The sequence below is a fragment of the Salmo trutta genome, chromosome 36 (assembly GCF_901001165.1).
Source record: "Salmo trutta chromosome 36, fSalTru1.1, whole genome shotgun sequence".
In the NCBI taxonomy this organism is placed as follows: domain Eukaryota; kingdom Metazoa; phylum Chordata; class Actinopteri; order Salmoniformes; family Salmonidae; genus Salmo; species Salmo trutta.
The window spans coordinates 38362256-38378837 of NC_042992.1; the positions used below are offsets into that span (position 1 = coordinate 38362256).

Here is a 16582-nt window from a genome sequence, read left to right on the forward strand (position 1 = left end):
CTCTGCCGCCAGTACGCACCCTTTACAGACTGGTATTATATATATATATACGGTGTCCGGACATCATATAATGTTATGACGGTTATTTTATTTAGGCACTAGGTATATTTTAAGAGGCTTTGAACTGGTAATGAACCTGGAATAATCTGCTTTTCTCAAGTGTAAACGCTGGCTTATTATATAGCCTAGCCTATTTGATGCCTTGTATCCGGTCGATGTATTAAACGGATTCAGTCTCTAGCCTCCCCAAGTCCCCATCACAATGAACAGTCAACAACTGTAGTTATTCAGCCCACTGAGCCCAGCCCAGCATCATCACTCCACTAGTCCTGGCCCGCTATCAAACCCCTGTCTTTATTTCCTGGCTCACCTTTCACTTTTATTACCATTCCCCCATCAAGAGACTGTCAGAGAGCTAATTGCCGTGGAAATCCACGAGCAGCAGAAGAGAAGTCGGTTACTTGCCAAATGGCACCTTTTTTTCCAATACTGTGCACTACTTACGACCAGGGTCCATAGGGCTCTGGTCAAACGTAGTGCACTATGCAGGGAATAGGGTGCCATTTGGGACACAGAGGTCAGGACAGCAGGCAGGTGCTCGCTGTTCTTCCAAGGTGGTATTTCAAACAGGAGAGAGGTGATTATGGTAATGTATAGGTGGTGTGAATCTCAATGTCATCGTAAGACAGTCACATGGAAAGGAATGGAATAGATCACTGCTGCAGTTCCCCGGCCAGTGTGATGACTCTTGAAATCGATTATGGATGCTATCTCGTGAGGGGTGAGATGGAGACCCAAAGGCCATACTAATGAGTGTACAAAAGATAAGAACACTTTGCTAATATTGAGTTGCACCCACCACTTTTGGCATCAGAACAGCCTCAATTCGTCAGGGCATGAACTCTACACAAGGTGTCGAAAGCGTTCCACAGGGATGCTGGCCCATGTTGACTCCAATGCTTCCCACAGTTGTGTCAAGTTGGCTGGATGTCCTTTGGGTGGTGGGCCATTCTTGATACACACGGGAAACTATTGAGCGTGAAAAACCCAGCAGCGTTTCAGTTCTTGACACAAACCGGGGCGCTTGGCACCTAGATGAAGGGTATGCCCCGTTCAAAGGCACTTCATATTTTGTCTTTCCCATTCACCCTCTGAATGACACATACGGAATCCATGTCTCAATTGTCTCAAGGCTTAAAAATCCTTCTTTAACCTGTCTCATACCCTATATCTACGCTGATTGAAGTGTATTTAACAAGTGACATCAAAAAGGGATCATAGCTTTCACATGGATTCACCTAGTAAGTCTATGTCATCGAAAGAGCATGTTTTGTATGTGTGTACTCTCTGTTTACAGGTAGACTAGCTGTGTGTCGTAGACACGTTTTTTTCAAGACGCATGTCACTTGTGCTGTGACTGATATGAAAAATACAATTTGTTCCATTTGAATTGACTCTTGTAAGACTTTTAGCTAGGCCTAGTTTAGATTTAAAACACAGCTTTATGTTGGCAGTCCTACTTGCACACTGATTGCCAGAGCTGACTATTCTGCCAATCTCGTTTGTCTCTCAGACAGCGCTCTCAATCACATTTTAGTCATTTCACAGACCCTCTAATCCAGAGATTTACAGGAGCAATTATGATGAAGTGCCTTGCTCAAGGGCACATCAACAGATTTCTCACCTAGTCGGCTCTTGGATTAGAACCAGTGCCCTTTCAGTTACTGTCCCAACGCTCTTAACCGCTAGGCCACCACCATGAAGTGTCCTTCAAACAGTGTCCTTCAAACAGTGTCCTTCACCATGGATGCTCTGCTCCTTGGGGGACTGCCTTTGTGAGCACTGCAAATGTGTGCGTGGTGTACCTCTGTATCTGTCTGTGTGTCTCTGTTTGTAGTAGCTCGAGCAGACGTGCTCTTCATGAGAATGGAGGCTCAGTGCAAGAGGGGCTTGTATAGTTCAGTGGAGAGAGGGGTCGGAGCAAAAGGGACCCCAATGTCAGAGATATGTGCTCTGTGCATATATATATATATATATATATATATATATATATGAGTCAATCACCACCTTCCGGAGACACCTGAAACCCCACCTCTTTAAGGAATACCTGGGATAGGATAAAGTAATCCTTCTAACCCCCCCCCCCCCCCTTAAAAGATTTAGATGCACTATTGTAAAGTGGTTGTTCCACTGGATATCATAAGGTGAATGCACCAATTTGTAAGTCGCTCTGGATAAGAGCGTCTGCTAAATGACTTAAATGTAAATGTAATGTTCCTATCCTCCTACTGTGTGTTTAACATCCTCACCCATTGTATCAGCTCTCTCCGCTGCTTAGCAGCAGTGTTTCTTTGTGATTGGTGGGATATCTCAAATCCTCCTCCAGTGGAGGAGATGTTGCATTTAAAGCCCTCAAATACACTGATATTCTTCTTCATCACTTACCAACCAAGTACCATATAGGCCTTAGGGCTGAGCGATATGGCATGACCCTAGGATGTCTTTCCCCATTCTGATTGTTTTATACTGTTCAATCAAATTTCAATCAAAAGTTTATCTAATTTGAGATAATTTCCACACTGTCATGTAGGGCTGCACAAAAATGTAGACCTTATTTTTGACCAAATATTGCATTTGCAATTTCACTTGCAATTTAGATCAAAACACTTGGGTGAACTGTTGGGCACTTTGAATACAGTGCCGTTTGACATGACAACGGATGGCAAAGCCAGGGAGGCGTTCATAGAATTAGGAATTAGAATACTAATAGGATCTTTTTGGATGCGTTATTGTGACAGGGTAGGAACCAAAGTGTTGGTCAGTGTTTCCCAGGGGTGTGGGACCTTATAATCTTTAGCTACATGAAATGTTTTCTCTTACTTCATGTAGCTAACATATTCATGCTTTGCCTATTCCTCTCTCATTTAGAAAACAACATGCTGATTTAGGCCTACACCAGCACTGGTATCAGGCTTTATTAGCTAGCTATGTTTGCTCTGACTCAGTACATTTAGTAGCTAGCTAACTAGCGATAAGCATTAGCGGCTAACACAATTTATTTGAGCCATAACTTGCTAAGAAAAGACGAGCTAGCTGTTTGCAGACAGTAAGATACACAAACTAATAGTGTAATTATAGAACACTTGCGGATTTATATTAAGAAGTAAAGTGGAAAGCAACATGGTTGTCATCAACATATTGTTGCATCTGCTCCATTGACCATGCAGACCAAAGAGTGAACCAAAGACAGTACAGTAACTCTGAGTGAACTGTCTGCAAATGACCTTGTGATCGAGTAACAACAACTGCGCTCCTTGAGTGACAGGTGGCGGGGTTTGGTGAGAGAGAGAGAGACGACATGAGTAGTGGAGTAAATTCAGCATACCAGATTAAACAAACAAAACATTGAAATTCCATTATAGAAGGTAAAGTAAAAACCCAAAACAGTCACTGCATCAGTACCGTCATTTAGTAAAATACGGTATAAAGTAGGCTTATTTCTATTCTATTAAGAATTTCTGAAATAACCTGTCTGTAATTACGGACGGGACAAGTGCTGCTCTGATGGTTTCTAAACCATAACTGAGCGGTCCAGTGGACAGCACTCCTTGTTTTACAGAAATAAAATCCAGAAACACTAGAGAATTCTACTTACAGCAACATTACTTTTTCCTTCTTTTAGCCATACAACTTTTCCCCGTATCCAACTTAATCCAGCCAAACTCCTCAGTATAGTAGATCTAAGCCAGCAGAGTTCTGGTTCACCCCGGTGGTATTTTTGCATCCGTTATGGAGGCTCAGGCAGGTCAAAAATAGCCTCCTCTCCCAGTCACAATACCTCATGTGGGGCTGAAATAGATTGAGAGACTTGCCTGTCTGTCCTCGTCGGGGCCATAGGAAACAGAGGGGAATGGTGTGAAACATCAGTAATGAGGGCTAAGAGGCTTTGTATTAGGTTCGGTTGGATTCTGGTCACATATCAAGTGTAATTATTATTATCAGTATAGCACTGATTCAAAACAAATCTGTTTTTAATTGGACTTTGGGATCAAGAGGTTGTCACTATGAAGTGTGAACGTTTCTGTTAGGTAGTGTTGTTGCTACAAGGCGTGAAATATGAATACCTTTTGGAACATTGTAAATGGTCCTTTTGTCCAGTGCCACGATCATGACTGTTATGCTATTTCATTTCATTGGGCTAATAGTATTGCTTTATTTATGGCGTTTCAATAGCCTGTCACAGACATCTTGGTGATTCGTATATTTTCCAAAGCCACCTTATTAAAACTTAAAGATGTTCCTCTGCATCATAGTTCAGGGCCCCGTTTCCCGAAAGCACCTTAAGACTAAATTCATCGTTAGAAACCTTCACAGGAGCATCGTTAAATCTCCGAGCTGTTTCCTAAAACTATTGTTAGTGCTATTGCTCTTGAAAACGCTTGTTATTTACCAAATCCGTTTGCCTTCCAGACCAGAATGGCTAAGTGCGTTGTTAGAAAATGTTTGGCCCTTCCGTGTCACTTTATACACAGAAGATCTCCGCTTAAGATAAACATCTTGATTTTATCTGTCATTCTGTGACCGACGATAACTTCAGAATGAATATGACTACAAATACAATGATGCCAATGTCTTTGCAATTGTTAATAACAAGCTTATGATAAAAGGATGATTCAATGAAAATCGAGATGACTGTATTAAAATACATAGACCCAGGGGTTGGAACCGGTTCAGGAAACAGAACCAAAAACTGGAGGAACAGAATCAGAACTAACGAGATCTATACTGTTTTGGAACAGAACCAATATTTTAAAAGCATGGGAACCGATTTAATAGCGTTGTTTTACTTTCCGGGCATTTTTTTCAGTCCCACAAAAAAACACAAAGCTCTTATGCAAAGCCCTCTCTCTGTCACTCAGAAACTTATTCCAGTGTCTGCCTGTCAGCTGAAAATCTTTGTGGGTGTGTGTTCGTGTGTGGGCTACCTGCCTCTCCCCTTCCGAAGCATAGGATAATGTAGCCTACTGACATTACAAGCGTGATTCTGAAATTAGGGAGAATTTTTAATTACAGAAGAATGGATTAACTTTTTCAATGCTAGTTAAGGATACTATAGTTATCATGTTTCACATTGGATTTATTACGCTCTGCACACACAAGCTTGCTTTCGCTCTAGTCCAACGTTAAGCCAACTCTCGATAGTTCAAAGACATTCAAAGTTCCTCCATAGAAGCCAATCCTCCGTAGGTATAATTCTGTGGGCATAATTCAAATAATGCATGTCATAACAACAAGATGCCAAGCGCTTCAAACCAAGCCTCCTCACCCACCCTCTCTTGCTTTCTCCCCACCTGCAAAAATCACATCTCTCGCCCTACATTTGTCTGTCCATCGTGCATGTAAACAACTATAGCTTGCCCGCTCCTAAACTGCTCTATCAGCACTGATTGGTGAAGTAAATAATGTCGAGCTAAATGTAAAAAAATATATATATTTCAGAGGTTTACAAAGGAACGATATAAACCGGTACTTTTTTTGGTTCGAACCGGTTCAGAACTTTATTTTGCAGGTCGGAACAGTAGAACAGAACGAAAGGTATATTGGTTCTGTTCTGAATTAAATTATTGGAATATAATTACTGTTCCAACCCCTGTATAGACCTATATATTTAAATTATATTAAAATCAATTTCATGTACATCCAGTTGAGTTTGATTTAGCTATTTGTACATTACTACTGTCTGTAATCTTTGCCTCAATATATTTAATGATGCTGTAGCAGGATCAAGGGTGTGGGGTTTCTGCGTCACCAAGTTAAATAACAAAACATGCACCAGTAGCACAACTAGAATGCAAATGGGAAGTTTTAAGGATTTTTGTACACTGGGGAAGAAGGGGGAATTCACTAATTACTTCACTGTCCACAAGTGAAGTAAAATTCACGTTGGGTCTGGAAGTCCATATAAGGCTCGGGGGTGGAGCCAGCGGGCTGCAGGATATCTCCCCTCAATAACCACTCCCCTCACCTCTCCCTGCCGTCTGCCACAGTGCGTAACATGTGCACAATGATGTGCCAAATCTTGATTTTGTGCTTATTTTGAATCTTTTTTTGTATTTTACCTCCTTTTTCTCCCCAATTTCGTGATATCCAATCGCGATCAAATTCCGATGTTGTCTCATTGCTGCAACTCCTGGGCTCGGGAGAGGCGAAGGTCAAGTCGTGCATCCTCCGAAACATGTGCTTTTTAACACCCGCCCGCTTAACCTGTAAGCCAGCCACACCAATGTGTCAGAGGAAACACTGTTCAAGTGACGACCGAAGTCATCCTGCAGGCGCCCGGCCCACCACAAGGAGTCGTTAGGGAGCGATGAGCCAAGTAAAGCCCCCCCCCGGCCAAACCCTCCCTTAACCCGGACGACGCTGGGCCAATTGTGCGACACCCTATGGGACTCCCGGTCACGGCCAGTTGTGACAAACCTGGTCTGTAGTGACGCCATAAGCTCTGCGATGCAGTGCCTTAGAACGCTGCGGCCACTCGGGAGCAAGATTTAGTACTTTTTTTATAGGGTAAGCATTAGAACAAGCTGCCTGGGAGTTGATCAGTTGCCAGTATTGTGGTATAATTACAACGTTAAGGTAAGATTTGCTGATCTGACAGCAGCGCTGCTTTTCTTTTGATCCTATCAGTATCGACACACGCCTCAACGGTGTACTTAGCAAACATTCTCTCTACGTGGTGTTTTGGGAGGAAACGCATGTTACGTCATTGTCCGTTGTAGGAAAGATGCATCGTTAAAACACTCGTAAGCCCAAGTTCAATCGCTATCGGGAAACCGGGCCCGGGCCGTTAATCAGAAGTTAGGCAGCTAATCTGCAAGATAAGTCATATCTTGATCGCGTCTCATCTCATACCATCTTCTCATACCATCTTCTAGGCGTACTGTAGTAATTACTTCTCCCTTTTATTATTCTAGGATATACAGTTGAAGTCGGAAGTTTACATACACCTTAGCCAAATACATTTAAACTCAGTTTTTCACAATTTCTGACATTTAATCCTAGTAAAAATTCCCTGTTTTAGGTCAGTTAGGATTACCACTTTATTTTAAGAATGTGAAATGTCAGAATGATACTAGAGAGAATGATTTATTTCAGCTTTTATTTCTTTCATCACATTCCCAGTGGGTCAGAAGTTTACATACACTCAATTAGTATTTGGTAGCATTGCCTTTAAATTATTTAACTTGGGTCAAATGTTTCGGGTAGCCTTCCACAAGCTTTGGCCCATTCCTCCTGACAGAGCTGGTGTAACTGAGTCAGGTTTTGTAGGCCTCCTTGCTCGCACACCCTTTTTCAGTTATGCCCACAAATTTTCTATAGGCTTGAGGTCAGGGCTTTGTTATGGCCACTCCAATACCTTGACTTTGTTGTCCTTAAGCCATTTTGCCACAACTTTGGAAGTATGCTTGGGGTCATTGTCCATTCGGAAGACCCATTCACGACCAAGCTTTAACATCCTGACTGATTTCTTGAGATGTTGCTTCGATATATATATCCACATAATTTTCCTGCCTCATGATGCCATCTATTTTGTGAAGTGCACCAGTCCCTCCTGCAGCAAAGCATCCCCACAACATGATGCTGCCACCCCCGTGCTTCACGGTTGGGATGGTGTTCTTCGGCTTGCAAGCCTCCCCTTTTTTCCTCCAAACATAACGATGGTCATTATGGCCAAACAGTTCTATTTTTGTTTCATCAGACCAGAGGACATTTCTCCAAAAAGTACGATCTTTGTCCCCATGTGCAGCTGCAAACCGTAGTCTGGCTTTTTTATGGCGGTTTTGGAGCAGTGGCTTCTTCCTTGCTGAGCGGCCTTTCAGGTTATGTCGATATAGGACTCGTTTTACTGTGGATATAGATACTTTTGTACCTGTTTCCTCCAGCATCTTCACAAGGTCCTTTGCTGTTGTTCTGGGATTGATTTGCACTTTTCACACCAAAGTACGTTCATCTCTAGGAGACAGAACGCGTCTCCTTCCTGAGCGGTATGACATGCTGCGTGGTCCCATGGTGTTTATACTTGCATACTATTGTTTGTACAGATGAACGTGGTACCTTCAGGCATTTGGAAATTGTTCCCAAGGATGAACCAGACTTCTGGAGGTTTACATTTGTTTTTCTGAGGTCTTGGCTGATTTCTTTTGATTTTCCCATGATGTCAAGCAAAGAGGCACTGAGTTCGAAGGTGTGCCTTGAAATACATCCACAGGTACACCTCCAATTGAATCAAATTATGTCAATTAGCCTATCAGAAGCTTCTAAAGCCATGACATAATTTTCTGGAATTTTCCAAGCTGTTTATAGGCACAGCGAACTTCTGACCCACTGGAGTCGTGATACATTTACATTTACGTCATTTAGCAGACTTACAAATTGGTGCATTCACCTTATGATATCCAGTAGAGCAACCACTTTGGGGGGGGGGGGGGGGGGGTAGAAGGATTACTATATCCTATCCCAGGTATTCCTTAAAGAGGTGGGGTTTCAGGTGTCTACGGAAGGTGGTGATTGACTCCGCTGTCCTGGCGTCGTGAGGGAGCTTGTTCCACCATTGGGGTGCCAGAGCAGCGAACAGTTTTGACTGGGCTGAGCGGGAACTGTGCTTCCGCAGAGGTAGGGGGGCCCGCAGGCCAGAGGTGGATGAACGCAGTGCCCTTGTTTGGGTGTAGGGCCTGATCAGAGCCTGAAGGTACGGAGGTGCCGTTCCCCTCACAGCTCCGTAGGCAAGCACCATGGTCTTGTAGCAGATGCGAGTGTGCGGAGGAGCGGGGTGACGTGAGAGAACTTGGGAAGGTTGAACACCAGACGGGCTGCGTCTTTCTGGATGAGTTGTAGGGGTTTAATGGCACAGGCAGGGAGCCCCGCCAACAGGGAGTTGCAGTAATCCAGACGGGAAATGACAAGTGCCTGGATTAGGACCTGCGCCGCTTCCTGTGTAAGGCAGGGTCGTACTCTGCGAATGTTGTATAGCATGAACCTACAGGATCGGGTCACCGCCTTGATGTTAGCGGAGAACGACAGGGTGTTGTCCAGGGTCACGCCGAGGCTCTTAGCACTCTGGGAGGAAGACACAATGGAGTTGTCTACCGTGATGGCGAGATCATGGAAAGGGCAGTCCTTCCCCGGGAGGAAGAGCAGCTCCGTCTTGCCGAGGTTCAGCTTGAGGTGGTGATCCGTCATCCACACTGATATGTCTGCCAGACATGCAGAGATGCGATTCGCCACCTGGTTATCAGAAGGGGGAAAGGAGAAGATTAATTGTGTGTCGTCTGCGTAGCAATGATAGGAGAGACCATGTGAGGATATGACAGAGCCAAGTGACTTGGTGTATAGCGAGAATAGGAGAGCTCCTAGAACTGAGCCCTGGGGGACACCAGTGGTGAGAGCACGTGGTGCGGAGACAGATTCTCGCCACGCCACCTGGTAGGAGCGACCTGTCAGGTAGGACGCAATCCAAGAGTGAGCCGCGCCGGAGATACCCAACTCGGAGAGGGTGGAGAGGAGGATCTGATGGTTCACAGTATCAAAGGCAGCAGATAGGTCTAGAAGGATGAGAGCAGAGGAGAGAGAGTTAGCTTTAGCAGTGTGGAGAGCCTCCGTGACACAGAGAAGAGCAGTCTCAGTTGAATGACCAGCCTTGAAACCTGACTGATTTAGATTGAGAAGGTAATTCTGAGAGAGATAGCAGGAGAGCTGGCCAAGGACGGCACGTTCAAGAGTTTTGGAGAGAAAAGAAAGAAGGGATACTGGTCTGTAGTTGTTGACATCGGAGGGATCGAGGGTAGGTTTTTTAAGAAGGGGTGCAACTCTCGCTCTCTTGAAGACGGAAGGGACGTAGCCAGCGGTCAAGGATGAGTTGATGAGCGAGGTGAGGTAAGGGAGAAGGTCTCCGGAAATGGTCTGGAGAAGAGAGGAGGGGATAGGGTCAAGCGGGCAGGTTGTTGGACGGCCGGCCGTCACAAGACGCAAGATTTCATCTGGAGAGAGAGGGGAGAAAGAGCATAGGGTAGGCCAATGTGAGCAGGACCAGCGGTGTCGTTTGACATAACAAACGAGGATCGGATGTCGTCGACCTTCTTTTCAAAATGGTTGACGAAGTCATCCGCAGAGAGGTAGGAGGGGGTGAATTATAAATGAAATAATCTGTCTGTAAACAATTGTTGGAAAAATTACTTGTGTCATGCACAAAGTGGATGTCCTAACTGACTTGCGAAATTTGTGGAGTGGTTGAAAATGACTCCAACCTAAGTGTATGTAAACTTCAACTGTAACTGGCCTACAACAGTTTTTCTATGAACTTTCATCCTCAGACAGAACCTCCTCTGTTCCACTGCACCAGAGATCTGTGTATAATGACGAGATGCTCATGTCTCCACCCTAACAATTCGGGCTGGGACGATGCCAGTATCGTGGTACTCAACAAAACACGAAGCAGATTGAACTTCTTTTAATGTCGGAAACGGACATCCTTATGTTGTCATCCAGAGTCATATTTATTTCCTTTCCGAGCTGTAGCGCACTATATCTTACATACAGCAGGTTTTTAATGGACCGAAGAGTTTGGTCTGCTTTGTGTTTACATTTTTGCCATGGAAAAAATATCCTATCTGCCCTACTAACAATGGGAGTCGTTGTCCCAAAGGTGGGAAGCCAGGCGACAAGCTTAGGTCCAGAATAAGGCAGAACCTCTCCTGTTCCACTACACTGCCAGCCAGGCAGAACCTCCACTGTTTATAGCCGATTTATGGTCAATCCGATGTCTGTATTGCCTGTACAGCATTTACGGCGATGCGGCCTCTGCAAAAGTCAGGGTATTCATAATTATTGCGCTTCACGGAGCAGAGCTGTTGTTAAGGAAGTTGTCAAGGAAGTGAGTTTGTGTTTATACAGGACGAACCGCCCCCACCTACCAACAACCAATCATGTCAATGCAGAGCTATATGGAATTCACGTAGCCCTCCGTATACATAGCCCTTGTTACAACATTTGGGAGGTGCACAGCGATGCGATATGGAGCTTGATTTGGACTCCACAAGCATACAGAAGCTCTGCAATTGCATCACACCCTCCGTATGGAGCCTCCGGACAGGATAGCTGGATCAAGCATAAATCAGCTTTTACCCTCAATGCCAGCCAGGCAGAACCTCGCCTGTTCCACGTCACTGCCAGCGGGACAGGCAGAGTGCAGTTTGCATTATTGAAGCCCCAACATGCATCATGATCGGTGTAACTCCCACAGTTCAAAGTCAGATGCTGAGCACTGCTGACTGTGCTGGTTAAAGGTAGACTCACAATGCATGAAGTAAACTGCAACACCGGGTCCAATTCAGCAGCTAAGACCATTTTGAGCATGAGGCTAAGTCCACTGCTTTGGTCCTGTAGCTGTCAGGTTGTAGCAGCGTGAAGCGCACCCTTGCACATGCGCAGATATTCTGTGCGCCTGTGTGAGAGCAAAGTGTTACATCGCGCTCATTTGAATATCTGCGTTTCTGCTCGTACCAACATATCGCTGAGACTCAGTTTAATATTACATTATTTTAAAGCCCATCTAGGAACTGATCTGTGTAACTCCCAAAGTTAAAAGCCAGTTACTAAGCATTGCTGACAGTGCTGGTTAATATTATATTACTTCAAAGTCCATCTATGGACTGATGCTGCAAATTCGGGCAAGCTTAAAGGACAGTGTTTTTTAATTTTTTTTTTACAAAATCTCTATTTTTGCTGAAAGGACGCACATGCTTACACACTAAAAAGTATTGCTTGAGTTCAACAAAATAAAATCTATAATTGCGGATAGTTTGGAATGACACAATTTCATGTGTACAACATTTAAAGACCTGCATCACTATACTGGAAGCTTTGCCGTTTCTGAAAGGACGTATTTGGGTGTTTTTGGAGCTTTGTTCATGTTTTCTGGGTGCATAACTGCCGAATGAGCCTTAGGAGGTCTATCACTGGTGGGGTAAGTTTCTCAAAACCAAGTGAAGTCATAAAAAAGTGTCTGAACACTTATATAGCATGCAATTTACATCCCAAAATAGATATTTGGTAAAAAAAAATAAAGTACTTGCCCTGACTAACGATAGGCCTAATTCAATGTGTCAATGTTTGAAACTGTTCCTTAACAAATACACTTTATTATTAAATTGCCCTGCATTAGTACATTTATGCTAAATGATACATCTACTTACTTACTCTTGCCAAACTGTGATTTATGTTACATTATGCTTGTACTGTACCAGTACAGGTCTATGAAGAATACTTAAAGCAGATATAGGCCTAATCCACTAGTGTAGGGCTATTCGAATCATACCCTGCAAGTTCTGGAGCCTGCTGGTTTTCTTGTTCTACCTGATAATTAATTAATTACACCCACCTAGTATCCCAAGTCTAAATCAGTCCCTGATTAGAGGGACATTTTTTTTTTTAAAAGCAGTGAAACTGGCTTCGAGGTCCTGATTTTAATTTGAGGGCCCTAGTGTATCTCCCCACGAAGACTCACTGAAACATCCTTGCGATAAAGTACCATTACCTTTCCTCCAGAGGATGGAAAATATTCATCCTATCCGATAAGCTACATTTCCCCTCGCTTCGTAGGACCATCCTGATGTCACGAGCGTATGGTGTTCCGTTTTGCTACACGGATTCAGTTAAGTGAAACGAAACGAGAGCACGGTGTTCTGAACGGTGGGATCAGGCTAACGTTTCCTAGCCCAGGTGCAGGAATACTGTCAAATATGGCTATTCCCGGAGATAATATATTATAGTAGCCTGATATTCCTGAATCCTGAGATCAAATCAAACACACTGAAATGGTGTGTGTGTGTGTCAAAGCAGCTTGTTCTCTGCGAAGGCAACAAAAGCTGCTGTTACACATGTTGTTCTTTGAATATCAGACAGACATCAATCTTGTTGGTGATTTCGGTGGTAAACCTAGACTTATGGTTGGATGTGCTGTTATGCCACTCTGGCGGTCTTCTAAAGTCATTTATTTTTTATATGCCTCTGGCTCAGTCTTGGTTTCAACTGTCAGTTTATTGGTCCATTAAAGGTGTGACACCTCTTTCCGTCTCTGTCTCTCAGGGTCTTGACGAGGAGGCCATCGTTGACCTTGGGAAGACCAGCTCCACCACCCACACCAACTATGAGACGGAAGAGCTGGAGAGTAAGACCCTACAGTACAGCCCTACCCACTCACTGTAACGTTGTGTATGTCTATTCCTGTGTGCATAGGGAATGTGTTGGAGTGGTGTAGCAGTCAGGAATGGGGTTAATTCCACATCCAATTTCCTTCCTGAATTGACTGAATTGATATTGAATCGACCAACCTTGGTATCAGTCAGTGTGTGTGTGTGTGTGTATAGCTACAGTATGTGTGCTTTCCTTTGTTACTGTGGTCTACATGCCTGTTTAGTTGTCTCTGTGTGGGTGCTTCCTGTCCACATATAGGCCTAGAGACGTGCTGTGAATAGAAAGAACAGGTGTTGCTGAGTTCTTGGCAGGTTAAAGCCAGCCCCAGCCTGGCTCTCCACTCCTGTAGCTTTCCAGAAGGGTATGTTCATTAGCCAGGCGTACATGAACCCGCAGGAATATTGTAACTGTAATAGAGCTTATCTGTCATGTACAGCTTTATTCAAGTCCAGCCGGAGACTCTTTGTGGGTTTTTTTAAACGCACCTGTAGGGCTATATAAAATAATGATGTATAATTATGTCACGTAGCCTAGAGCTTAGGTTTCAATTACAAAATAAGGATTTCCAATGGGATGAAATGCCATGCCAGCGGGGAAAAAAACGTCTGAAATGATGTCATTGCAACCAGAAACTGGTTATGGGATGATTTCGACCAGTTTTACCCGCTGGGATCGTATCAGCTGTGGTATTGTAGTGTCATATCACATAAAACTACAGTACATAAAACTACAGTACATAAAACTACAGTACATAAAACTACAGTACATAAAACTACAGTACATAAAACTACAGTACATAACAGTACGGTGGTGTCTCCTTACCCCAAACATTCTCTGGTTATCTAACTTTGTTTAGCCTCAAATTGGGAGATTAGGACATGATTAGCTGTCCACATGGCCTCTGAGTATCTTGGCCGTCTAGGTTACAAAGCTAGCTTTCTCTATCTGAGCTGTACATTCAAGGGGATTTCAAACAGGACCTGTGATTATCTCTAATTACTAGAAAAGAACTCTGTGTTTGCCTTGAAACAGAGGTGGCAGTGAGCCAGCCGTGATTGAGAGTGATCCTCTGTGGTCCATCTCCCGGGAACGAGGCAGTGAGAGGAGAGGCTTTTAACCCTTTTGATTCAAATCTCATTAGCATAATAAAACAATCCGCATTAAAAATCGGCTTAAGTCTGTTTAAGCTAGAAATATGTTTTGCACGAGCATCTCAATCCGCCACATCCGCCGATATTGACCTTCCGTGTTTGTCGGACCATGAGACATCCCGTAAATCGGTCTTCTCACGAAAACGTCTGTAGTGTCCGAACGGTTTAGCCTACAAAACTATTATGACATGTCTATGGAAACACGTACATCTCGATGGTTTTGCTCTACGACCCCCACAAGCGTCACAGGACTCGTCTGAAGGTAGCCCGGTACCAGTTAAAAAAAATGAATGGACGTATACACTGAGTGTACAAAACATTAAGAACATGACATAGACTGACCAGGTGAATCCAGGTGAAAGCTATGATCCCTCATTGATGTCACATCCACTTCAATCAGTCTAGATGAAGGGGAGGAGACAGGTTAAAGAAAGATGTTTAAGCCTTGACACAATTGAGACAGGGCTTGTGTATGTGTGCCGTTCAGAGGGTGAATGGGCAAGACTTAAGTGCCTTTGAACAGGGTATGGTAGACATACCAGCTTGTGTCAAGAACTGCAATGCTGCTGGGTTTTTCACACTCACAAGTTTCCTGTGTGTATCAAGAATGGTCCACAACCCAAAGGACATCCAGACAACTTGACAACGTGGGCCAGCATCCCTGTGGAGCTCTTTCGACACCTTGTAGAGTCCATGCCTTGATGAATTGAGGCTGTTCTGATGGCAACTCAATAAAAGGAAGGTGTTGTTAATGTTTTGTACACTCAGTGTATATTGAAGTAGTTTAGTGCCTAAAAAAGGGTTTAAATATGCGTCAAAGTATTTTTCTTCTATATCTCCCACACTTCAAAAGAAACTTCCTTTTGATATTTTTTTCTATTTTTCCATGTATGAATCTGTTATTCAATGCGTTTCTATGGGCTAATAGCAGTAAGGCTACTTAGACTCGAGGGTTAAAGGAAGTGTCAATTGAGGCTCACGTCTGGAGAATGCTGCTAGCAACAACATCATTGCCACGTGTATCTCCGATTCCTCCCTCGCTGTATCTGTCGTGTGTCTCTCTCCCTTCATTATCTTTTCCCTCTCCCCCCGTTCTGTTCTTGTATTTTCCGTCTCTGTATCCCTCTAAAACACTCTATGGCTCCTTCCCTTCACCTCTTTCTCTTTGTTTATTCATCTGATAGACTCATGTCTTTCTCCTTTCCTTTCTCTTCTCCCCTCATGTCTTATTTTCATTATTCCCTAACTTGAGAGTATCTCACAATTCAAAGTGCAATGACTCATCCTCCAAAGTGACTATTGGCACAGAAACTAGGACATTTGCATTTCAGAGCGACAATCTAACAATCCAGTGGAACAAAAACTATAATGAGGGATTGTGGAAAAAAGTAACGACAAAAATAAACGTGAAAAAAGTGATGGTCTTTTCCTTCCCTATCTAAGTAGGTTATTCACAGAAAATGGAAACCAGGTAATCTGTCAATCTCTCTCTGGTCTGGTCTGGTTTGTCTTAGGCCACAGGGCGGTCTACGTCGGGGTCCATGTGCCCCTGGGCCGGGAGAGCAAACGCAGGCACCATCGCAGAGGCCACAAACACCACCGCAAGAGGCGGGAGCGGGAGGAGGACCATGAAGAGGAGGACCGTGAGGACCCCACTTATGGTAACCAACTTCTACCTTAAAGTCCAGTAGAAAGCTGACTGTTAGAAATGTTAGTTAGAGGTGCTGACTAAAGGAATAGGAAACGGTGTAATAAATGAATAAAGTCAGACACTTTATATGCTGACAACAATTTAATAAGTTAACAATTTTTACCCATCAGCTGACTGTTAGAAATGTTAGTAGAAGTGCTGACTAAAGCAATAGTAAAAAAAAAAAAAAAAGGAAGGAAGTCAGACACTATATATGCTGACAACAATTTAATAGGTTAATGTAGTGTCTTTTTTTTTTACACACAATTAACTTCTATTCTACCTTCCGTGGTGGTCCTCGTTCATCTCCTCATGCAATTGAATAAATGTGTGGTGGCACATACAGTGCATTCGGGAAAGTATTCAGACCCCTTGACTTTTTCCACATTTTGTTACGTTTCAGCCTTATTCTAAAATGGGTTAAATAGTTTTCTTCCCTCATCAGTCTACACACAATACCCCATAATGACAAAGTAAAAATAGGTTTTTA

General features: G+C 43.6%; 1 protein-coding gene across 6 annotated transcripts in view; it reads left to right on the plus strand.

Moving 5' to 3' along the window:
* LOC115176042 (sodium bicarbonate cotransporter 3) overlaps positions 1 to 16582 on the plus strand; it is a 67740-nt gene that overhangs the window by 20015 nt on the left and 31143 nt on the right. For 5 of the 6 annotated variants that reach the window (XM_029735782.1, XM_029735786.1, XM_029735785.1 and 2 more), the window contains exons 2-3: positions 13144 to 13225; positions 15917 to 16063. In XM_029735782.1, coding sequence (XP_029591642.1) covers positions 13144 to 13225; positions 15917 to 16063 — 229 coding nt within the window. Of the gene's footprint in view, positions 1 to 11703; positions 12023 to 13143; positions 13226 to 15916; positions 16064 to 16582 lie in introns of those variants that run through there. The other variant, XM_029735784.1, reaches the window with a different exon arrangement.